Genomic DNA, 26,535 nt, shown 5'->3' on the forward strand with positions numbered 1-26,535 from the left:
TTTGTAAATTTCTGTTTTATTCCCATAGATTCCCATAGATTCCCATAAATGACCATTATGTCCCCCAAATTCCCATTAATTCCCATGGAACGTTTCCAACTTTGAAAATTCCCAGAATTTTGCAACCCTAGTTGTGAGTATATGTCATTCTATTTCACACACACACACACACACACACACACACACACACACACACACACACACACACACACACACACACACACACACACACACACACACACACACACACACACACACACACACTTTCAGTAATTTTTTTCCGCTCAGTTGTGTTGGAATTAAACTTCACCAAAACTGTTTGCAAAGAATGGTTTGCTTACAGGTAATAGTGGTATCATCTTTTATTAGTGTGTGGCTCAAATCATCTTTTTAACGGGAACTAGTATTAAGTTGGGAGTACATTACTGTAACAATGATTAAAATATATTGTTCAAATGTGTTCCAGTGCATTTTCAAAGAAAATCTTCATTTTGTTGCATAGAAGCTCTTTTATCATCATCACTCCTTATGAAATCACCAAATTGTTTCCAAATATCCTTGTAGACTTCCAATTTGCATCTATTTTTCCATCCATCCTTCTTAACCAATCAATCCATATGGTGTCACGGTGGTAGTACAGAGAGCAAATAAGCTCAGACATCTCTGTCCACTGCATCTTCCTCCAGCTCCTCTGGGGGTACCCTGAGCCGCTCCGAAACCAAGTCAGAGATGTGATCTCCCCAACTCTCCTCGGCCGACCAGGGGGCGTCCTGATGAGATGCCCGAACCACCTCAATTGGCTCCTCTCAATGTCTGTTAAAATATTTAGCATTCTATCCTTTGATATGCATTGAGCCATATTCTTTATCCAAGCATTAATTGCAGGTGCAGAACCTTTCTTCCAGTTAAAAATGATTAATTGCTTTGGTTGCAATGTTGACAAATCAATGAATTTATATCATTTGGATTTCAGATTGAGACTTGACAGATGTAAGTGTAACAGTATCATCTTAAGAATCCAGTGGAATTTTTACAGATAAAACGGTTCAAATCCAACTGGTAATCTCCCTCCCAAATTTCTTCATTTTGCAAACGCAGGTGTATGAATGAGTCTTGATTCTCACTACACTTATAGCGTATATCGGGTATATTGCCATAATGTTTATTTACCTTTACAGGCGTTATACTGCACTGGTTGTTGTGATAATAATTTTATTCTAAATTAGTGTTAGCTATTTGTGTGTGGGCCTCCTTACAGGCTGTATTCCAATTGTCTTCTGAAATGTTGTCATTTATATCTGTCCTCTATGCTTCCATTTCGGATGTTGAGGTTTTAATCCATTTTTATTACAGTTTGAAGAAAGTGCAGGAATTTTTTAAAGATTGATTCTGTGGAGAAGACCTAAAACTCCTCAGCTGGAGATTTTACAGGAATAATGCACTTTGATTGCACTTCAGTTTATCGACCACTGGATGTCCTACTATTGTCGAGCTCTGCGTATCATTAAAGCCCAGATTGATGAAACATGTTTTGAATGTTGTTGAAGTGCTGAAGCTTCCACAAAGCTTGGATCAGCAATCACTATATTGGCCCAAAATCCAGTACACATGTGTAACATGCCAATATACACCTTTTTTAATTGTATACTATAACTTATGTACATATATATTTTAATGTATTTTCACACTGTTGCATGAAATGTATGAATGTATTGATGCTAAAGGGAGCAGCATCTGCAAATTCATTATATCAATTATATAATGACAAATAAAGCATTCTATTCTAGTCTAGTCTAGTCTATTCAAACCCTCTTTGGTTGCCTGGTCAATAATAATAAGAAATAGAGAAATGAACGTCAAAAACAATAGGGTCCTTGCCTCCTGGGTCCCTGCACTTTCAGTGCTCCGGCCCTATTCACAGTAACTATAGCTGCAATCAGCGATGGAGGGCCCCCCCACCCATGCATGTTGGAATGTGGTGCATGCTGAGGTTTGTTGTACGTCAGAATGTGATGGAAATGTGGAATACCAAACGTACATTAAAGTATCTAAAATGTTAAATTCCTGCTACCACAAGGTGGGGCTATGACTGAATGGATATTAGCATATGTATGTGTTCAGGGCAGGACTTTGATGAAACATGTCATGTTTTAGGCAGATTGTAGCTTGTAGAGCAGTTTCATTTCACTCCCTGTTTCATTGCGTTGCACTACTTGTCTGTTAGAGTATGATATGTAACAACGACCCAAATTGTTATAAAATATAATGCAATAAAACCGAAAATGGAATAACTGGTCCATAATGTAACAAAAGTGCAGAGTCTGAAATGTAATTTAAAAAAAATTTAATAATACCCAAAATGTAATAACTGGCCAATAATGTAAAAAGATTTAACAAGAAACTAAATGTGACGTTAAAATGATTAATGCTTATACATTAGTTTGTACTGCTGATTGGAGAAGTAGATTACAGATTATAGAGAAAAGGAGACTATCAATGATTTGGGCAACAGCAATCATACATGAATACCATCAACTGTATATAGAAATACATATAAAGAAATAGTCCAAAGTTTTAGAACTCATTCTTTCAGTGTTATTCAAATTGAAGCAGTTTGAGTTCAAGTCCAAACCATAAATCATTGACTCATTATCATGTAATAAAATTATTACGATAAACTTTTACCTGCCCCAAAATGTAATTAAAGTGTTGGGCTCAGCATCTTATTCCATTATTGGCCAGTTGTTACATTTGGGGTTTTATCTAAAAAACAATTATTACATTTCGGACTCAGTACTTTTGTTCCATTATCGACCAGCTATTACATTTTGGACTTTATTACATTATATTTTATAATAACTTGGATTGTTGTTACATATTGGGTTTTAACATGGCATCTTGATTTCTCATGATTTTTTTCATGTTTGTGGGTCTCAGCAAAGGACTGTGTTGAATTTGGATGATCACTGATTTTCCAGGTATTGTGTTTTCGTCTCCATATACTGTATATTTTTGTGTAGTTAGAGTGTGTGCTTGTCCCCCGTAAACTGCAGAAAATATATTAGAAGATGTGTCGCTTAGTTCTGTAAAAGTTCTTAAATTTCACAGTGTTTATTGGGCTTCAGTCAACCTAGTCCACTCTGGTAAATCCACCGCAGAAAATACATTTGCAGCCAGCGATAAGAATTTTCTTTAAAATATTGCTTCATGCAAATTCATGAAAAATTGTTTGCTTAGCACAATTTGAATTTACAGAATACACAAGCAGTGTCTAATGTTGCCCAAATAGCTTATTCAACAGCAGTAACTCTTATTATTCATTCACTCAAGCATCATTTAGTCAGAACGCCATAAAATGAATCCTCTCAAAATCTCAAACATACATGCACACCTGCAAACGTATATGCACTTTTCTGTATCTTTGAATTTATGTTTTGAAACAAAGGAGAAGACTAACTTCTCTTGATCTTGGCACAATTTGTGAGTAGGAAGCGCTTTCATGTAGCTGTGATCAACACGGAGGTGATTATCTAAGACAAGCCTGACGGATGCTGATGTCTGAGCCTTGGCAACAGGTTGGATGGTTTTTCTGTTGTAATGCTGATGATAAACAGTAGAAGATTTTCTGCATCACATTGACAGAAAAATGGCACTTTCTGTGAACAATTCAACAATTAAAACTGTGAAGTTTCAGTAAATGAGATGGCGTCTGTTTTGTCGACGGTGAAGCCTCCGTTGACGTAGGATTTCTTCTCACATTCCACATCATCCAAACTGGATTCCAGGGCGAAAGGGTTGGCCACGTCCACATCCGATATGAGATCCATCCTTTCCAATTCCCTCTTAGATAGTTTCTGAACAATACCAGCACCGTAAGCGTCGCCCAGGACATTGATCATTGTGCGGAAGCGATCCCTGTTAAAACATGATTCAAAGTTAATCCACAGTGTTCTCTGCATCTTTAAATTTTAAGCTTTGATAGTAAAGGTGGGTTAAGAAAAAAACAAAAAACTCACAACAACCAATCTACAGCAACTATAAGAGTGACATCACTTGCGGGTAATCCGACAGCTGTTAGTACAATCACCATGGTGACAAGCCCGGCGTTCGGGACTCCTGCAGCTCCGATACTGGCAACTGTGGCAGTTATACTGTGAACAAAGAAAACGACAAAACAAATGCTCCAGCTTTATCTACATAGCGTTGTATTCATATGTTTCTAAATGTTCTAACAAAGGGAAGTTAACTGAAATAAATAAAGTGACTATATTTCTTGTTTGAAGTTTAAATGTACAATAGAATCCAGACATTTTTCTGGACTATTTCTAGGGTCAGCCATCAAACTGAAGCAGATTTTAATTATTGGCCTGATTTGAGCTCAATATCAGATTATTTTCCTCTGAAGCACAAATGCTGTCGAGCTGCAGTCTTTCCTTGTGAAAAGCTGTTGAAATTAAAGATTTATAAGAAGTAAGATGAAGACACATGGACACGGTGTATATAAAGAGATTAGTTTGCAGGTGGTCTCTATTTACTAATCGGGTGACTTGTGAAGGCCGTTGGTTACCCTGGATTCTTTTTAGGGGGATCGCCATCGGAGTAAATAGTTTACATTGTGACATAATGTGACGAAATGTGGAAAGGTTCAAGGGGGACGAATACTTTTGTGAGCCACTGTACACGGTCTCTCTGTGTGGGTCGCATTGATTGATGGCCTAAGTTGTAAATGTCGTTCTCCTTCCTCAACTTCGTGGTGCAAAAATAATGAAAAAGATGTCAAAAGCTGACGTTTAATTTTCTGAGTTCTATCATTGATTTTTACATAATTCATCAAAGAACAATTTAGAGTGATGTGGCATCAGCAAGTCATTTGTCTTGATTTGAGAGTTAAGAAATGTATCCAACATGTATTTTGGATTGGTCGTTTCAGTTTTATTTAGAAAGTATGCCTGTGGAGTCCACCGTAAACTTATAAGACAACATTAGTTCAAGAGATCAGCAAGTCAGTGTCAAACAGGAAGTAAATTCTATGACTCCATTAGGATTTTTAAATAACTTCCTTATTCCTACTTTTTGGTAACTGTGGTATTGGGGGGTGTTGTAATGCAAAACACCTGAGTCCCATCAGGGATTAACTACGTCTCTCCCCTCTCTCACGGTGGAGTCCTGGGACATGAAAGAGTGCACGCTCGTGGAAGTAGTAGAGAAGAATGGCAAGGACTGACAAAGAAATTAAGAAAAATCCTGACCGTGAGCTGTCGCTGTTTGTCTATCTTGAGATTCCACCACACAAGAGTCTCGAGTTGCAGTAACATACTCAAGATTATTCTAAATTGGGCCTAGCGTACTCTAATTATAGAGTAAAAATATAAGAATTTTGCTAATAAATTGATCGTTTAGTTGCTAAACTCCTAGTTGATAAAGTTCGTCAGCAAGAATAAGGACAGAATATGGTGGTGCCATTTCACTGGGATTATACGCAGAGTGACAGTTACACTTTCTCAGGTAAACTGTGGAACAACAAAATCTTCAAGAGAAATATTTTTATTTTCCAGAAAAACGGGTGATAGAAGACTGTTTAGGCTGTTTAGTGCCTTACAAATATACTGTCTGAAAAGGTTTTTTTTGGAATCCACATGGTGTGACAACAGAAAAGAACCACAACACAAGGCTGAAGATGCCAGCAGAAAGGTAAAACCACCAGCAGTGTCAGCTTGAATAATATAATTTAAAGTTGTATAAAGAGTCAGCTAAAAAAAAAACAAAGCATACTGTTGCAACATGCTTGCATGTCCTGCTGGATTCAATCCTGCGTCTCGGACATTCAAGGTCACAGTGGCCCAGCAGGTGAGACGCTTCAGGGTAACAATATCTCACCTAATAGTGACAATGTGGCCGACATCCAAAGCATAGTCATTCAGCTGAGCGATGAAGATGGCAGCCACCGCCTCGTATAACGCTGTGCCGTCCATGTTGATGGTCGCACCAACCGGGAGGACAAAGCGGGTGATTCTCTTGTCAATGCGATTGTTCTCCTCGGCACATTGGAAAGTAACAGGCAGCGTCGCAGAGCTGGAAACCAAAACGAGGGCCACTCATCAAACACTTTCACTCTCCGCCTCTCTGGATGTTTTAAAGTACGTAAATCATTCTGACCTGGAGGAGATCATGAGTGCTGTCACCAGAGCCTGAGCCATCCCCAGTGTGAAGGTATATGGATTCTTCCTCACAATGATGAAGAAGATGAGTGGTAGACAGACAGTAGCATGGATAGCTAGGCTAAAGAGAGCAGACACAGTCATGAAAGCCAGTAAATTGTTTGACACAATGCTCAACATAAGTGAAGCAAAGTATTTTAGAGACTCACAAGTATCCGACGGAAATCTTGAGCAGAGAAACATACTTTACTTCTTTTGTTATGGACTCTTTTTTAAAGAGAGGTAAATGCAGGAAAAGCTTATTACCTTGCTGACATGTTTTGGCAGCATCTGCAGCCGAAACATGTCAGCAAGGTAAATAACTTTTCCTGCATTTACCCATCTTTAAAAACGAGTCCATAACATATGTATTTAAATCAACAAAATTAACACAATTCAACTATACTTTAATACTGTAACTTCCTTATTGTTAAAGGAGCAAGCCTTTAGCTGTCGTAGGAAAAAATATTGATTCTTCAACGGGGTCTGAGAGACTCTGTTTCTCTTTATAAGTAGGAAATGAGTCGGAAATGTCCTATGTCAGGAGTCTCCAACCCTGGTCCTCGAGGGCCCCTGTCCTGCATGTTTTAGTTCTCTCCCTGCTTCAGCATACCTGAATCTAATGATGATGTCATCACCTAGGTTGTGAAAAAGCCCAATAACGAGCCCCTCATTGCAATCAGGTGTGCTCCACCTGGGAGAGAGCTAAACCCTGCACGACAGGGGCCCTCGAGGACCGAGGTTGGAGACCCCTATCCTATGTAATCCCACCAGTTTTCTTCAGAACCTAAGCCTGTGATGGATTCCAATAGATTAAAGCCCTGTTTACACGACAATGTCTCACGTGACAACATCTAATGTGTTAAAAGAAAGTATTGCGTTTACACTGCAGCAGAGGACACACTGACAATGATGTCGTTAGTATGACGGGCCATGGGAGTGCGCTGTTGCTTTCTTTTTGTAATGAAACCACACAGACGTGTGCAGAGAACAATACGCTATAAATGTGAAGAAAATGGAGAGCACCTGACATTTGTATGGACTGATGAGGAATCGGATGCTATCAGAGGAGAGTCTCAACAATTAAACTACTGATATAGACGTTAAAACTAGAATACGGACTGCGAGTCATACCACAAGGGGGGCCGCCATGTTTGTTTACTGGCGCAAGAGCAGAAGGAACTATTTACCACGGGGGAGGGGGGATACAGTAACAGTGCTCCATAGCCTACGGCGGTCTCTGCAGGAGGGGAACACGACCGTGAAAGAAAAGGTTCCGCCTTGGGAGCCGGTATAAAAAAATCACGGATGCAGTGGATCCAATGATCAGTGTCGTGTAAGAAAATTTTGGTGTCATGTAGAAAATTAGTCTGCCCAAAATTCGAACAAGAATCTGTTGCTATGTAAATAAAGTTGAATTGTCTGTAAGAGGACAGCTTACCCACTCAGCACCGTAACCATATAAAGACCCATCTTCCTGAAGATTTCCCAGTCCTCCACCTCAATTATCTTGGCAGCAATAAGGAACAGGATCCCGACTGGCATGTAACTGAAACAAAACACAATGTGTGTTGAATTAGTTCCAGTCCAAGACATCATCATTCCCCATGTCCCACAACCAGGCTATAGATCATATCAGCATATCTTGCAAGTATTCAAAAAGCACAACTATTATCCTACTAACTTTAGATAGTTTATCTGTCAGTAATGATTTAGTCTTGGTGAATCTATAGTGATTTTATTTTATTTGAATATGATATTTGTTTTTGAGAAATATTCTAGTTTATTGCACTGGTGAAATAGTAACTGCCACTTAGGGAAAAACAGTTTGGTCTGTTCCTGGTTCATGGTGTCCAGTTGTTTCTTACTTTCTTTCCCTGTCTGGTCTTTGCCTCATCATGTCTTTACTTTCTCTCTGTTGTGTCTCACTTCTGATATACATCTTTCATCTTCATATAAATTAAGTATTTAAAACTTTTTGTACTTTTTTTGTTGGTTTGTTTTAACTGCAGATATGGTGAGTCTCAAATAAATTGCACTCCAGGTGTTTTAACAATCCACAGAAATGTGGTTTGCGTGTTTGAAAACAAGTGTATCCTTGACATTGTGTGCACACATAAGGAAGCTGATCTAATCAGAGAATTGAGTCTGACAGACGTGCAAAATAACACAAACGAAGAGTGTTTGACTTCATGAATTGAAATATCAGGTATGTGTTCCAGACCATGCAAAATACTGGAATACTACTTTATGGTAATACACTATTTTACAACGCCAAATGGGATTTCCAACATCTGAGAGATTTTAGGCTATTTTTGATTGTTTACAACTCATTTTGTTGCATTTCTCATACTTATACTTTATTATAAGAAAGACTTCTCAAAGCAACGGAATCATATTAACTGGACGTATAACCAAATCCACTTAATATGATTAAATTGCTTTGAGATCTTTATTGTATGTCTTCTTAGGTCTATAAATCTTTTTTTAATTGTTTCTTTTGTTGCTATTCTTTTCCCACAGCTTTGACTTTGAAACTGCCGAGTTAATTGGAACAGAAGGACAAAACATGGCAGACATTCCTATTATTTTCGGTGGAAATTGCTGTAATTTAAAATAAGATTCTGGCTTTAGCTGTGTTTTGATAGCTTTTACAGTGAGAAATATGGACTGTAAATTCATAGTGTCCATTTGGTTTATGTATACAACCTGTACTTTTCTCATTTTGACATTCATTGAATTTGATTGATTTACCCCAGAAGGGAAACAAAATTGCTGTTGCAATATGAATACATACATGTGAATAAAAAATGTCATTCATGAAAAGAAATTACAAAACTACCAGTATAATATATAAAGACACATTTAAGCAGAAGTTAATAGTTATATGGGATCATAGTTTGTGGTCTAATCAAACCTGTTTTAAAATATGGTATTAATTTGTTTGGTTTATTTTATCAAATAAAATCACATACATCATATCTTAAGCCCCCGACGACTCAGTTGGTAGAGAATGAGACTCACAATCTCAAGGTAGTGGGTTCATGTCCCACGCCGGGCGCCACCTTCCCGTGGGCTCACCACCCACAGGAAGGTTCTTAATCGGTGCAATGTGATCTGGGTGACAGTGCTCAGACTGCTGCCCAGAAATGGATAAGTGGGAGAAAATGGATGGATGGACATCACGTCTTGTATTACCAGTGTTGTGAAAATTATAAAACGAATATTGTTTGATTCTCCATACAAACTCTGTTGTGGCTAAAATTCTTGGATCTTTTTCATTATTTTGAAAAAGATTTAGTTTGTTTTAAAAATCAAACAGAAGTCATTATATAAAGCATAGAAGCGTATTTGTGGTCAAATGTACAACTGTAGTTTTAAGAACCGTGACACGACATCAACTTCCTTCTGGTTCATTGTTAATAGTGTCCAAAGCAACACCATAGCAATCACAAGAAAAAACTGGTTTATTGAGAAAGCCTAATGTACGTATGTTGAAAGAAAAAAGTCAGGATCAGAAGCATAAATCTAATAGATACTATGAAAATAAAGTGTACATTTGTCACTAGAAAAGCTGTCAATACAAAGCTAAACCCACAATATATCTTAAAATATAGCAATTTCCACTGATATGTGTGCCATGTTTTGTCTTCCTGCCGGGAGTAGCTTAACAGTAATGTGATCTGAAGTCTGTCCGCTGTGGAGAACAGGCACATGAAACGTTCCTAAGTTACAAATTCAGTGCCGTTTTGTGCCATTATGTGAAATCACTACGTTTTCCAGCTGTGGACAAACTCAGGAATTACACCAATCTGGAGTGAGACTGGGTTGTCATTCTAAAAGACTTAAATCTTTCTATGGTAGCAATTTTGGTATAATTTTTAACTAAACATGTAATTGTGCCTTCTAGCTATCTTTCACACATACCACATAATTATCTGGACCAATTTCATGGTTGCCTCATTCAGGGCATCAAAGAATTCCAGGAGGATTTGACCTTTTTCGCCCATCTTCCCGATGACGAGACCAAAAGCAACACAGAAGACGATAATTCCCAACACGTTGATCCCGTCAGAATATGAGCCAATGATTTTATAGTCCTTTGTAACGTTCTAGCAAGAGAGGAAATGCAGTGATTTATTCAGCCAGAGTCAAGAGCCAGAAGTTACTTTCCAAACAAACTGTCAGTGATGATATACTAAAGAATAAAACATGAACAGTTTGTGAACACTTACCTCAACTGCTGCCAGAAGACTGGTTGAAAGAGGTGGAATTGTGGCGTTGGTGGTGGCGTTGGTGGAAATCTTTACAGACTTCAGTTCTTTGCGCTTTGTTTTGTACTGGAATAAAATGTTCATGTAACATTAAACTTTACATGTCAAAGTTTTCATTGATTAAACTGCCAATGTGGATTTAAATGAAACTTTAATGACGAGAAATTAAATAAAAAGTCTTTTACCTGTTGGAAACAAGCCTGAACCAAATTTTCTGGAAACATGTTTCTGTTGATATGGAAAACAAGGAATGTAGTACAAATAAAGAGTTCAGTTCAGCCGCAAACAATATCTGTCTGTATGAACAAAAAACAATCAAATACAGACATGTTGTATAACACAATAACTAACAATCAGATGAATAAACAGAGTATGTTTTAGTTTTGAAGAGGTCACACATCAGAAATGTTTCTGTGGCAGTACGGAGGAGCAGTGGTTGACTCTGTACAGCAGGGCAATGAAACGATCAGGTGTAATTATTCTTGCCTGAGCTCTTAGCTGCAGACGAAGAAGCCCAAAGCACATGTTTCTCTTAGAACAAAGGACCATAAATCCAATTTGTGCACCTCAACAAGGACCACGCCCCTCATGTTGGCAACCAATCCAGGAATTTCATACCTGATGTGAAAACCCTCCTCAGATTCAACCTCACACTACCCATTGGTCAAGATGCAGACGGAACCCAGCAAAATCAACAAGAAAGTCCTTGAACTGATTTCCCTTCATTTAAAAGTTGCAACAGGGATGCACAAATCAAATGTTTGAATCCACCACAACCTAGGCCACAGTTGTTACTTGGGACGAGTAAAAACCTGCTGAAGATACAGGACGACCAGCCGATTCACCACTTGCTGAGCGAAGAGCACCACTCTAGAAGAGCTGCCATGTTTCTTCACTTGAGTTAACCCACCGTTTCTGCCAGGAGCGGTAAAACTGGCAGGAACGCCAGGAACCAAAGCGTCAGCATGGTGACAGACTCACGCTACTTTCCACGCCATACCAGTAAGAGGGCTTAGTCTGGTTTTCATTGTGTTTATTTAGCTCTATGGACTTGTGAGTCCCGTTGCTTTGTGTTGTTTGTTGTTTATATTGTAATTTATGATTTTAAACAAAAAGTCATTAGCCTTTCTTCATTAAATCTTTATGTTTCTCTGCACTGAGTTTCTTCCAAAGACAGAGCTCCTGCTTCTCCTCACCATCACACTGCCCCCACCACAAGATGTTACTCAATCTGTGCAGAAACAAAGACCCTTTGATTCAAGTACCATTGAATCTGTACTAATGACTGAACATAACATTCCTCCGCATGTTCAGGTTTCAGTGCACTTGTTGCAGCCAGCAGTACAAATGGACCTGATGGTTGGAGGAAGTTACTGCAGATCTTCTGGCAACACCAGAGATCGGTTGTATAAAGTCTGTTCACACTTTCTGGAAAAAGATCAGTCGGACACATGTTGCTAACTTTGACTTAAAGATTTTAAATGTTGATAAATGAGCTGCCGTCTTCTTGGGATGCTCTTACATCATGCCACCGATTTCACTCGTCATGTGGAAGTTGGACTTCAGTTTGCTGATGGTTTATATATTTGGCCAATTTATCACTGGATTTTCTGGTGGTCGAAAGTGTATGCCAAGAAGCAATGCTGCACCAAAAAAAAAGAAAAAAGAATGTGGCAAAGACACATTTCCTTACTTTTTGTGTCTGGCTTACATCTGTATTTTGACGTAGCAGTCGATTTACCTGAGGAGGTCCAGGAGTGTGTCCACCGTGGTGACATTGGGCGTCGTCCCAACTCTGTCAATGTGCTCGGCTGACTGAGAAACTCCTGGTTTAATGGTCATCACCAAAATAATTCCTGCAAATATTACCACCAACACAAGCATTGAACAATTTGAAAATAACTAAATAATTTTAATCACTTTTACTTTTTGACTAAAATTTTCATGAAAACTTTAGTTTTTTATATAATCACCTGTGTCTGGATGACAAGATGTACATATTACATGAATAACAGAAAACCTATTTTCAATAGGGGACAATATCGTCTTATGGTCCTTAAATGGTAAAACAATTGGAATCAATTGGAGATGATTCACTTTTTTAAAGAAATGAAGATCCAAACTTACCAAGAATAACTGCAATGATGGTTGTTGAGAAATAGTAAATAACAGCACGGAGGCCAATCTTGCCTGATACCTCAGAGTCCAGGGCTGCAACACCTGTTGACAAATAAAATAATTGGGTCATTCCTATGAAGTGCCAACAAAAACTCGTTAATTAAGCTTTAAGTGATCATTTTCAACCTTTAATTAGTGGTTAGATAATGAAAACAAAATAATGCAAGAATCCTGAAAGCCTTGTGTTTCCAGATGCATTATGGTCCATTTATATAGTTATTGAGGGGTTTAGATCCCAAAGACCCCATGAGTCACAGTGAAATTAAAATATGTCAGACCAGTCCGGTGAGTTAAGTCCTTGAACAGTCCCCACTTACAAAGAGAGCAAAGAGAGAATAGGGGTGGTGGGGAAAGAGATATATTAGTGGGTGTGTGAGCAGTGTGCCCACACAGAGTGTATTTAATTTCCAGTTTGAGTCAAACAAAAAAATACATATTTTAGGCATCACGTGAACATATTTAGTGACATTTTATGGGTGTAAAAGTAATGGGTGGGCTGCTGTGAGTCAACAGGGGGCGACCATGAGATTTAACAGGATATATGATGAAAGTATGACTGATTTCACAACAGTTAAGGCAACAACAATGAGCCACATGGCATCAATGGTTCTCTTCAAGGTCACTTTGGATGGTCCCAGCTCATGAAAGCAGTAACGTAAGAGTTACTGCTCTTACGTTACTTGTCTCCTGCTACCTGGCAGGTACAGGAGACAAGATGAAAACAGATAGGACTGCTGCAGCGGAACAAAAAAGAATTGGCATAGCATTTTCTCTTTAGCAGTCTTCATAGAAAAGGTGATAAGAGTTTCATTGTCAGAGGGCAGCTTGTGTCCCACTGTGAACGTGTTGTTGGGGCAAATTCATCCACTGTACACTGCAACAGTGCAGAGCCAATCATCATAGGGTATGAATTTTCATTGAAAGCTCAATCAAAAGTCTATTTGCTTTATTCATGATGAGAAGATGGAAACAATAATCATGTAACATGATCTGTGGGGAATTGGAAATAAACATCAATGTCAGTGAACAGCTGTAGCAGCGTTCATGGTCATCCCACTTATTTAAGTCAGAATGAAGGTCAAATGTGTCACTGGGAAGGCTTAAGGAGACATTGGTTGCTGAGTGTGAAGCACACCTTGATGTAGTCGGTTGAGTAACCAGTAACCACGGTGGGGGAGAGAGTGACTAAAAGCTTCCACACACTGCCATTTTAACAATGTTTGTAGTCACAGACTCTCACACTGCATGAGACGAATGTAAATAATCTTGTCTGCAGACTATATAAACACACACCTGACTCGCAGCCAGTGTGGTTGTGAAATCACATATTGCGTAATCACATCGATTGATTGCATAATACGTAATCGTGGAACAATAACAAGTCCAAAACATACACATGAATGGAGCCTTAGCGTTGTGGCATTTATGTGTTTGGAAAGATGTTCACTCTAGCAGGTATCTGAAGATACACCGTAATAGTATTCCCTGAGGAAGTTAAGGACCACAGGACTTGAGTCTTTCTCCAGCTGTGTGTTGGAGACCACCCTGACCTTCTGCCTCACAGTGTGTCCTGGAGGGCCACCAGGGGCAGGTTACACCTGATTGGTTCCCTTGCATATCAAGTCAAGATAGATCAAGACAGATCAATCCCAGAAGCCCTATTTACGATAATAGGGCCAAAGCCGTGTCTCTCCATCTTGAGCAAATATTCTCACCCTCCATGATGTCCTGGTCAACAGCAGAAGCTCCTTCAGTAACAGACTCATTCCACCAAAGTGCAGAACAGAGCATCACAGGTCCTTCATTCCTATGGCAATAAGACTCTATAACTCCTCCTTAATAGTGTTTGTTTTATTTTTCTGTTAATTTCATTCTCCAATATTTACACCGGTTCCTACTTAGTCCTGTATATATTAATCTTTCTGTTCTATATATTCTGTGTGAAGCAATGCTACACAGAATTTCACTCTGGGATGAATTAAGTATTTTTATTCTATTCTATACACTGGACGGGAAGGTATCGGTATCGGCCGATATTCTATCATTTAGCCACAAGCAATGGAGATATATAGCGTTCAGACCAGATATCATTGAGCGTCTTCCCCACTACTTCTATTAGGAACTCTTTCCAATACAAAGTGCAGTACATCACCACTAATCAAGACAGCCTCCAGAATAATCTAAAATACTGAATCACCACCAGGTCTTCTGTACCCATCACAAAATACAAGTGTACCTTACAAAATGCCAATGCCTATTTTTCATGTATTTTTATGCATCATTTGTATCAAAGTTACCTGTTATCATGCTGGAAATGATGAGTGGAAGGATGACCAGCTTCAACATTCGCATCAGGATCTCTCCTGGAAAGCCGAAGTACTGCTTGTGGAGATGTGAGAGACTGGCGTACTCTCTGACCATCACTCCAAGACTGATGCCTAAAAGAGCCACAGAGAATCACACAATCAAGAGAAACAAATATCAAGAAGCATCAATTAAAGAAAAGACTTTGTGTTTCTTTCACCAAATGTAGTACAACTGATTGTGAGGAACAATTAAATGTTTATGTTGGGGATGTCCCGATCACACTTTTTTGCCCCCGATACCGATCCGATTTTTCAGAATTGAGTATCGGCCGATACCGATACTTTCCCGACCCGATACTTACATTGCTATTGCAAATATACTCAATAGTCTATTTTTGGAGCAACTAAGGTGTCTGAAGCTAAAAGCACTATTGGCAGAAGCTTTGTTTAGCTAGAAATTATTGTAAAACTCACTTATTGAATCAAAATTCTTCTCAGAATGACTTAAACATAAATGCTCTTAAGGCTCCATTGTAACTTCTTTGTGTATTAAATTTCAGATTCACTTATGAGAGGTTTGACCTGAATTGTCACAAAACATTTACATTTCAATGTGAATTATAAACACTTAATTCCACTTCAAAGTGGTAAAACCTGTTTGACAAAAGTAGTCTGAACATAGTTCTCTCACAAACTTATTCAGAATATCCCAGTCTCCCTTCAAACTAGAGTAACCTTCTGGGTTATTTTTTTCACCATATCGCTCCCCTGTGGGTACTTATCCATTATTTTGAAATCCTTTATTTTAAAGCTTTTTTTTTTTTTTATTTAAACTCAGGGTACATCCACACGACGAAAAAACAATCTTTGTTCTCCCTGGCCTTCTCCCAAAAAACCATCCACACCTCACTATGAACACGGCTCAACACGAGGCTTCAGGGCATGTAGTACACATGCCAGGTCTTTAGGGGTACTGTGACTCATCAAACACAACCTAAATTTCAATTTGGTCTGTGTTCTTCTGCGTTTTTGTTGTGTAGACTTCTGCACATTAACACATAAACCACTATATAAAACTCTAGTTTTATAGGTCTATGGCCCGGCTCCGCCTGCTTCTAACTTCTGCAGCTCAATCGGAGCTTGTAGTCCGTGATTGTTGTGGTTATTAGGTGACGATGCGGACCGCATTCTTTTTTTTTCTTTCTTTTTTTTTTAGATCGGCGGGGTGATTGGCTGGATTTGCCGATTCCTGATCACTCACAAATCACCAATATCGGCCCCGATCCAATCTCGGCCACGATCCGATATCTACTGATCTAATCGGGACAGCCCTAGTTTATGTCATGGTAGTAGTGAATGGGAAACTGTGATTATAACTGGAGGTCTCATGTGGAGCCAGCTCCCAGTTCAGTGACAGAGGTGACCACAGTCTCTACTTTTAGGTTTAAAACTTTTGATAAAGCTTACAGTTGAGGCTTGTTCAGGCAGACCTGGACCATTTTCTTGTGAAGCTGCTGTAGGTTTAGGATGCAGGAAGACCCTTACTGCACTAAGCTTCTTTACACTCTCCATCTCCATCCAGTGGTGTTTCAGTGTTATTTGTCACTAACATACAGCCCTTTTCTCCCTTTCCGGTCATACAAATTCTCCAACACCTAGTCTGGTTCTGCAAGTTTATTCCTGTTAAAAAGGAGTTTTTCAATTCCATTGTTGGATTTAAAAAACATTTTCTCAGTAGAAGTGCCTCGAGATGACTGTGTTATAGATGTAATTAAAAATGACCTGAATTTAATTGAACCGCAATACCAAACATCAAATTTAGTATTTGAATGTAAAATGAATCAATTTAGGCAGTGATATATTTTGATGGCATTATTGTAGCAAAACTATTTGACTACTGAGGTACAGGGCAGCCAGAATGAACAAGCCTGTGAGCCTGAGTTCAGGGAAAATAAACCGATGCAGATAAGAATCCTCTCATGGCAGACGAGGAGCAAAAGTCATGTGTAAAGAATTAAGCAGCTCAACTCGTAACTGGTGATGTATCTGTATTTTCAGTGCTGAAAACCGAATATGTAGACTTTTTGACTCTGACTATTTCTGTACGATTAACAGGGATGGAAATCAACATTCTCATCCAGGTGCAACTGTGGCTGGTAAATTCTAAATTCTACCAGCGACTTTTATACTTAAGCATTTATGTGTACAGTGACAGTACAATGAGATAAAATCTGAATAGACAAAGTGGATCAAAATAAAGGTTAGAAATCTATATCAATATCTCTCTGCAACGAGAGGAATTTCTAGGCACTCTACCCAAGCTGTTGGGAGCTGATTGAACCTCTGGAACCAACCAACAACCTGTCCAGAGGGTTAGGGTTAGGGGCCAGAGGTACACACCCAGCAGATCCAGAGGTAAAACCAACAGCATAATAAAGATAGTTTAAAAATGTTCATATATAATTGGTTTCAGACATGGGTGGGGCAACATGGCCCCACAGCGCCACCATCACAATGTTGAAAACTTCCTGTTAAATTAATGGTTTGAGCTCGGAGGATGACATTTGGCACAATAATCAGGCCTTTTTGACAGTTTATGTTTTTCATTGGTTTCAGACATGGGTGGGGCAAAATGGCTCCACGGCACCACCTACAAACGTGAAAAAAATGTATCTAAAATCAATGCTTTGACGGAGGAGGATTAAATATGGCACAAAGATATGGGCAGCTGAACATGTCATGGGGCTTGTGAAAAGGCTCAGTGGACATTGTGTTGTGTCCACTAAAGCAGTGAGTGACGAGGAGGTTCCCAGCAAGGCGTGGCCCCAGGAGGTGGCTGTGGGACTGGGTCCTCTGCTGAGGCCAGGCGGGAGGGGAATGGCATCCCCTCGTGCCATGTTGTGCACAACAACACACGCCCTCATCATTTTACACACTTTGTTGGATAATAGAGCAGTTTGCCTTCATCAGTTTTTTAAGAAAGCCGATGGCTCACTAAAGGAACACATCTATAACACTATAGGTTTGTGTGTTTATCATCACGTAGATCAAGTCTGATATGTGATGAGATTAAATGTATGAAATGAAACTGGCTTCAGATCAAAACTTCACCATCTGCGCCGTCTGTTTCCCCCATCTCCAAAATGTTCTTGCGAAAGGATCAAAATTGGTGAACCAGTGCACGCGTTCTTCGTCCAAATGTATTTTTCTGAATCACAAGTTTTGCGCGGGAAGTTGCGTGAGCATCTTTTAGGCCCTGTTTTGTTTAGAAATGAGGCCCCTGGTGCTTTACCTGCCGACTTCTTGTCTGATGCTCTTTGGAACTCATTATTTCATCATCATCATTCACCCAGAGATTAGTCAAGTGATTCTGATTCTGATTAGTGGATATTTTTATATTTTGTATTTAATTGAGGTAAATTCAAATTGCTGAGGAAAATCTGAATATCTTCCATTTCTGGGTTTCCTGTTGTTGAGTAGAAGTTATCGCAAAAGTTATAGAAAGTCCTGTGCCCATATTCACAAAGCATCCTAAAGCTAAAAGTCGCTCTGAGTAACGTCACTCTTAAAAAAAAATCTTGAAATTCCTAGAATTTTAAGATTTTTCCCTTACTAAGATAAAAGTAATTCACAAAGCATCTTAAGCCCTAAGAGAGCTCCTAAGGTGGAAAACCGTTAAAAGGAGTGAGGAGGACTTTTAAGAAGCCTGTTAAACAGACTAGATGGTGGAAAGACAAAGAGAAAGGAAAGATGTTCTCCGTTTGTTTAACGACAATGATTTAATGACGCTACCGGCTCCATCGTGCAGGAATATATAAGGATATATATATATATATATATATATATATATATATATATATATATATATATATATATATATATATATATATATATATATATAAGGAATCAAGGAATTTATAAATACCAACGGGGTCAACCCCACCTCCTCACTAAGATAAAAGTTTCTGTCAACTCCTTGCTCAGAGTTGCTCTTAGAAACTTCCTGAACGCTTTTAAGCCAAGAATTATTAGGCTGTTAGGAGCTCTGAGAGACTCTGAGACGCTTCCCGAATACGGGCACTGGTTTATTTCTTGAGGTGATTGCATGTCTTTGCCTGTCTGGTCTTAAATTGCTGTCATGACAAATTTCTCCTCATTCCATTTAAGTTGACTTGCTAAAAATTCAGTCGACTTGTTGTCACGTTCGAAGTTGTTCTGGAACGTTGTTGGTTAAGACTTCACTCTCTGTTGGCAGTTGGTCAACAACTACATTGGCAGTTTTTATTTGCTTCTCTGTGTGTCATAGTCAAAGCTGTCGCTAGGTGTTTAGATTTCTCAGGGGGCAGACTGCTCTATTATCCAACAAAGGTTGGTTGCCTACCGGTCTACTTAATCGGTCTCCACTGTGACCTCTGCCAAATCTGTGTCTCCTTCCCTCTCCGACAGTCGCTGGCCGTTGTCTCCGCCATCGATCAGCAGCCATATTTATATGCAAAAATATTTACAAAGTACTTTGCATCAGTATTGCCAGTTACTTTGAATAAGTAATCTGATTACTGGTAACTAGTTACACCTTTAAAAGTAACTTAGTTACTTTACTGATTACTTGTTCTTAAAAGTAGGATTACAAAAGTAGTGTAACATCTCTGCAGTTGTGTTACTATTGCAATGATACTGCATTGTTAAGGTTCAATAATGACATTCAGGTGGTTCCCGTTCTTTTGCGTCACTTGAACAAACCGTTTGAGCGAGTTGGCCTGTGAGTGGCTGAGAGTGGAGAAGGGGGCGGGTCAGGTGAGTGTGAGGAGACTGCCTGTGTGCAAGTACTCTTTTCCTATGCAATATTTTAAAAATGAGCCCCTAAGTCCTGATGAGTATATACAACATTTCTGGTCAATCCTGGCCCCTTCTTATTCCTCCTATAGCAATCATTCATAATGATCAGACAAGATTCATCAACAGCTGACATTTCAACAATAATGTTCTTAAACTTATAAATCTCATTGCTTTCTCTCAGCGCGACATCTGAAAGGCAGTCGTCATGTCACTTGATGCAGAAAAAAACCTCTGATGAAAGTAATGTCTTTTCTCTTTTCATTCACTTGCTGAATTTCACACCCCTTTTGTATAAATACTGTAGTGACCTGAGCAGGAGGAACAACCTTCACATTTCTCTTCTGGGATGTATAGCTACAGTCAAAAATGAAGTTATTACTACAAATCAACTATCTTATCCCAATGATCCCATCCAAACCCACATCAAAATGGTTCCAGACATTAGACTCTGCCATCATAAACTTTTACACAAAGAATAAAGAAATCCCTCTATCCGCCCTCCAGAAGGCGGCTCAGATGCCCTCAACTTCATTTATTATTACCTCGCCAGTCAACTGGAGTTTATGCTTCAAAAACCCACTGATTGCTTCTACGCCGTCTGCATGATGGAAAACTCTGGAAATTACAGGATCCACTCTGCAACCTTGTGCTCGCCCCAATCTGCCATCTCCCAGACTTTGGAAACATCAAAACAATGTTTTATTTCACAACCTGGGAACAGAAGGAAACCATGTTTCAGACATTTGACATAAAAAAAGCGAATTTTCCACTATATCTAGAATTTTAGAACTCAATTAAAAAAAGAATGCCACAACTGTAGAATACATTACAACCACCGGATCTGATAAATCACAACAAAAAAATCTCTCCAAAAAGTAAAAGAAATCTTTCTGAACGAATTACAGACAAATGTCCAGGCGACTTTTGCATTATGTGTATGTCTATGCCTATGTATTCTAATTGTATTGTGTTCTGCTGTGAATTACACAACAATTACAGAAATACAGACCAGTGCTTTGAAGTAAAAGCCCTGGACAATATTTGATAGGACACATGGAAAAGTTGTATCTACATAATATCAAGACACTTGTGCAATAAAGAGGTCCTACAATAAAGTGTGTTGTGGTGTTTGGTTCACACTTAGCTGGTCTACAAGTGGAAAAACACTCAATCGTGACATAAAAGCTTTCATTTTACTATAGCTTCTGCAATGAAATGCTTGCCATGTAATGCATTTACTGCATTGGGAGTCGGTAGCTTTAGTTCTGTGATTCAAACCTGCAAATGTACAAATATTCAGAAATTCGCCTCAAATCCTCCACCAGCCCTCGGTTTAGTTCAGACAGTTCTGATTTAAAGAAACAATGCAAAATAGATTGTTTCTATTGCAGAGAGAGTTGAGAGGCCATTTTCAATATAAGCCTGAGGCGGTTCAATAATATCCCTGCTGAATGGACAGAAGTGTTGGAGCTAATGAAAACAACCTGTGGCAGTGACTGCTATCTACTACACTTTTCTTTTTTCTATAAATTGCAGTCATATATTTCTTTGTGAACAAGAACGGTCACACACATTCCCTCTTCAAGGTTACAGGAGAACAGAGAGGAGCCAGGGCCTGTTGTAAATAATGATATAAAAAGCTAAATATAGCTCACACCGAGCACCAGCAGGCAGCGCTTTGACCATCCACAGTTTCTACCGTCCTTGATTTCAGTCCGGGGGCCGATACCTGGCCATTTTCAATTTTTCTTCCTGGTGCAAAATACAGTGAAAAATCAACTCACAACCAAATTAAACTTCTCCATTTGTGGTTCATTTTCTTTGATTTTTGGATCCAAATATGAAACAAATGACTTGAACCTTGCATTTATTTTTGAAATCTGTAGTTCTACACCAAATTCACATTCAGAGCACATCTTGATGCTAGTTAGGGCTATACCGATACCAGGTACCAATACCAATATTGACACCAGATATCAATACCGGTATCAATACTGATACCGGTATTGATACCGATACTAGGTACTGATGCCTGTATCGATCCCAGATACTGCTGCAAGTATCAATACCGATCCCTGATGCCGATACCAGTATTGATAACAATACAAGATACTGATACCAGTATCGATACTGATACTAGTATCAATATCAATGCCAGACAACGATACCAGATACAGATACCAGTATCAATACTGATGCAAGCATCAATACCAGTGTACGACACCAACGGAGTTAGCCTGATGTCACTCATTAGTTTATCTGCTCAGTGGATCAGGAGGATTTTACTCTGAGCTATGCTACATGCTATAGAGTTTCCGGACTCAAACATCAACGATGCTACATGCTACACATGATTAAAGTCTGACTGATACACTCAGTGAGTCCAGTCCTTTGGTCTACACTACGTAGCTAGATGCTACACACTGTGCTTAGCTTACAGCAGATGCAGTCATATACTGAAACCTTCAAGGCTGTTGGAGGTATTGCGCGATGTCGACGCATAGAGGGCATAGAGTTTGCGGCAAAGCAGAGCCTTTGCATATATTTTTTGTGCCTAGACTAGAGTATGATTTAGGCTTAATAGCATTTAATAAATACTTGTATTGGCAGGTAGCTAAAGGTCAGTGCTTGTACTCGTCCTTCAGATAAGCGGTATTGTTGCATCCCTTATGCTAATGCTAATGCTACTTCACCGGCAATAAGGAACAACAGCCACATCACTGATGTCTTAGCTCACGAGTCTCAGTGTTATAGAAAAGCAGGACAACACTGGTATTCCCAAAGAATAAATCGGAAAGAAACATTGACTTTCATTAGGGTTTGCCAAGCCGTTGACAAAAAAGCCAACTGGACAATGGATCATTGCTACAAAAGGAAGGAAGTAGCAACAGCTTACATGCAACGTGAGAAACGAAAGTGTGATGGAACGAGAACTGTTAACACTGGATTGAACGAAGGATGAGGAACTTTTCTTCTATGCCAACCATAACTTCACATGAGCCTTTAAAGTAGCAGAGAAATGTGTGATATGTATTATATGAATGTTTGTGTTGATAATGTGACTCTATTGATTATACCTGCTTATTACAGCTGAACTGTGCCTTCAAATGACCGTCAGTATAAGGCTCTCATAATGTGATGACCTTCACAATAAAACAGACGTCAATAGTGTGACGCTTCGTGTTTAGAGCTCTGAAACTATTTCAGAGAATGAATTAAGCTCCATTTGGTCTCAGCTGAGCCGAAGCAGTAAAACAACAGAACAATAACCTTTAAATCACGACAAACTCAAAATGTTCCCTTTGTTTGACTGAAACATGACGTGTTCATTGCCACGGTAATTAGTTCAAGATTCAAACTTCTCTGGGACATTGTAGCTTCGGGGCTGAATGTTTGACTACACCTGACTGAGACAGTTTGACAAGACAAACGTCAGTTAAGTGTTTCTAAAGGTTGAAAGATTGTTATAAACAAAAATGAGTGACATCCAGACATCAGTTGTGCAGAACGACTGCGTCTGTGAAAAACTAAAAAGAAATTTAAATAATCACTATGAAATCCATGATGAAACTATAACATTTCAATAGAATATAACAGAAAAAAGATCAAATGAAAACGAGAGCCATCTGTATATATTCATGATATTGTCCCAACACCCTCCAAAAACCACAAACACACAGAAACATTACAATGCATAACAGTTCATTTTACTGCTGCAGGAATCGACCTTTGTCCAACAAGTCATCCTGAGACCTTCAACAAATAAAAGCAAAGGAATTTGTCTTTATTGACAAATTGAACCTGTAAACGCTCTTTAAAACAAATTTATAGTTTTATCTGTTTAAGCTTTTTTGCAACAATTCTTCTTTTCAATTAAAATGGATGAAATCCACCGTCTAAAACGTGTTTAAATGTTTTCACTGCCTTTTATATCTTCTCATCCACCTCACAGTCATAAATACAATCAACCTGCATTACAATGGAAAAATGGTTGAATAAGATGGATTCCAGTGAAAATATGAAATCTCACTTATTTAGTGTTGTGGAGAGGTTAATGTGAGGAGGTCTTTATGATTAAATCAAACTGAAATTTTAAAGTATTATACTCATATATTTTTATCAAATAGAAAAGAAACAACTTCTGATACAAATCTGTACAGTTCTTAAGTCAACAGTATTTACATCAGAAATGTGAAAATAAGTTTCATATTTACAGTGATGCCACAATGAAAGGTCACTGTGATTGTGATATTAAATAAGTATTGAAATTAGTCATTAAGCCAAAATGTTTTGAGATAGGAATACTTTGATCCTTTCACCGGGAAAATTACAACAGCCTGGAAGTGCAAAACACTACAACATAAGCACTAGACACTATAAAATCCAGAAAACAGGACGAAGAAAAAAAACCACTACAAAATCTAAAAAACTAATTCTTGAAAACACAACAAATCCTAACAGCACTACAAAATCCTGAAAACACTATAAAATCTGGGAAAATTCAAAGACACAACGGAACGCTGGTACCTGCTGACAGCAGGGTCGTCACTGATTGGACAGAACCAGAGTCGACTATTTAACTTTTCAACAAGCATAGTAATTGTTTTATTGTGATAGGTTGACAACATATCAAATATCACCTCATATTCTTGCTCGGCATCAAAATAATAACGGATGAACTTAATAGTCGAAACTCATTGGTGATCATGTTTGGAAGCAGTATTGACTTCCTGTTAAAAAGACTTAATGTACTTCTATCCACTCAACAGTGAACGTGTTATTGGCAGCGCGGCCAATCAGTGATGACTTCTGCTGTCACTAATGTTTTTTGGAATTTTGTAGTATTTTCAGAATTTTGTAGTGTTTTGCACTTGCAGGAGGCTACCATTAAAAAAAAATACAGAAAATGTCTTCAGTTAAACAGTTCTTAAAATCCTGTCATAAAAACAGACCGTGAATACCATCAAAAGTCATCCATCAATAGAAACACGGCCCAAACACCTGGAACAGAGACATGAAAATGGAGGGAAATTAACCTCCTTTCACACTCAGATTCACTATTCTGTAATAATTCTGTAATGTACAGCTGCACAGCCAAATGCTGCTCTAGAGCATCTCTGCAGTGGCTCTATTGTGCTTTCATTGAACTATATGTGAAGAAAAATTGTATTTATATTTTATTTGAATCTTACATTATTACCTCCCAGTTGGATGTGACAAATGTGCCATTTAAAGTAAAGACAGTTTGAATAGTTGATCCAGTAAAATCTGTGTGTCCTCTCACTATGTCACCTGACCTCTGCCTTTTATTACAGCTCAGGAATGTTAATTTTCTTAAGTCACCTCCTGGTCAGGTCACCAGCTATTATATCCAAGTGAAGGAAAGTCTCAGGGGAAAATAGAGTTTTGTGGCTAACAATGGCGAGCAACAGCTAAAACTGCCCAAACTGCAAGAGCTGATATGCTTTTGATATTGAAAATATTCAAAATGGCTTTAAAAGCTAAAAACAACTGGGAATAGAATGACCAAGGTTCCTACCCAATTGAATAGTTTTATTGTCTTAATTGCAGTTCTTCATATTCGAGCTTGTAAACATGAATATGTTTAAGTTGGGAGGTGCAGTATTATTTTCAGGTCCAGACTCATTTATTTGGTGGCGATTGGGCAGAAATGGCTCTTTTGGTCAGGAGGGTGCAGACCTCTGGTATATCCTACTCATTGTGCTCTGCAGCCATGTCTGGCTGTCACTGAACTCTGGTCATGTCAGGCTGAAACACATGAGGACAGAGGCTCTGACCACACACTCATCACACCTGTCCTCCAGTCTATGCACACACACATAAATATAGATCAATCCATTCACATGTTAACATACAGCCTACTGGTGTGATGACAGCTGATGCCAGACAGACCCATTTAAACCCCCTGATAGTGTATAACATCATAAATAGGCTTGTGAGGATGGATGAAGATGAGCGCAGACAGACACAAACACGATCAGTGGATCTTGTCAGCATGCATGAGCAGACATGAAGAGACTCCCACATACCAAGCAGCACCGATAAAACCGTGGCGATGAGGAGCCAGTTCCTCTTCAGCAAGCTGCTCACATGCATGCCTCGCCGCTCTTTGTTGCCGTTCATATCCAAGCTGATTTCTTCACCACAGGAGGAAGAAACAACAATGGCCCCTGCAGACCGGAGGACGATGGAGTGGCTGTCAGCAGACACAGAGAGGACTGCAGCCGTCCAGCACTGCTGTGAGGAGGAGGAGGAGGAGGAGGAGGAGGAGGAGGAGGAGTGGAGGGGGCTCAAAGGCAGTCACACACCTCGTCACTACCCTTCCCCCAGTGAAGATGCTGATTCCAGTCCATGCAGTAGGCTGCATACGTCCACTGTTAGAGGACGGTAACGTCTGACGGTCCCTGTAGTTCAACGGTTTGAGTGGGACCAGTGAAATTCCTTTCTGTGTGGAGTTTGCATGTTCCCTCCGTGTGTGTGGGTTACCCCCCGGATACTCCGGTTTCCTCCCACAGTCCAAAAACATGAATGTGAGGTTGATTGATGACCGTAAATTGCCCTTAGGTGTGAATGTGAGAGTGTGTGGTTGTTTGTCTTTGTGTGTTTGTCCTGTGATGGACTGGCAACCTGTTCAGGGTTCATCCTGCCCTTGACCCTGCACACACACAAACACACACAAACACAAACACACTCAGGACATTTACAGTTACCAACTAACCTCAC

At 39.1% G+C, this 26,535-nt stretch overlaps 1 protein-coding gene across 1 annotated transcript; it reads right to left on the reverse strand.

Annotated features, from left to right (window-relative positions):
• Positions 1-3,094: 3,094 nt before the first annotated feature.
• slc1a1 (solute carrier family 1 member 1) lies at positions 3,095-26,059 on the reverse strand. The gene is made up of 12 exons (XM_080485824.1): positions 25,842-26,059; positions 14,947-15,087; positions 12,599-12,691; positions 12,213-12,327; positions 10,657-10,699; positions 10,433-10,537; positions 10,125-10,309; positions 7,639-7,746; positions 6,157-6,279; positions 5,878-6,072; positions 4,017-4,151; positions 3,095-3,915 (listed from the first exon to the last, which is right to left on the reverse strand). Exons 1-12 carry the CDS (start codon positions 25,933-25,935, stop codon positions 3,675-3,677), a joined length of 1,578 nt encoding a protein of 525 aa, XP_080341950.1. The 5' UTR covers positions 25,936-26,059; the 3' UTR covers positions 3,095-3,674.
• Positions 26,060-26,535: the final 476 nt, after the last annotated feature.

Source organism: Lipophrys pholis, assembly GCF_963383615.2.
Source record: "Lipophrys pholis genome assembly, chromosome: 18".
In the NCBI taxonomy this organism is placed as follows: domain Eukaryota; kingdom Metazoa; phylum Chordata; class Actinopteri; order Blenniiformes; family Blenniidae; genus Lipophrys; species Lipophrys pholis.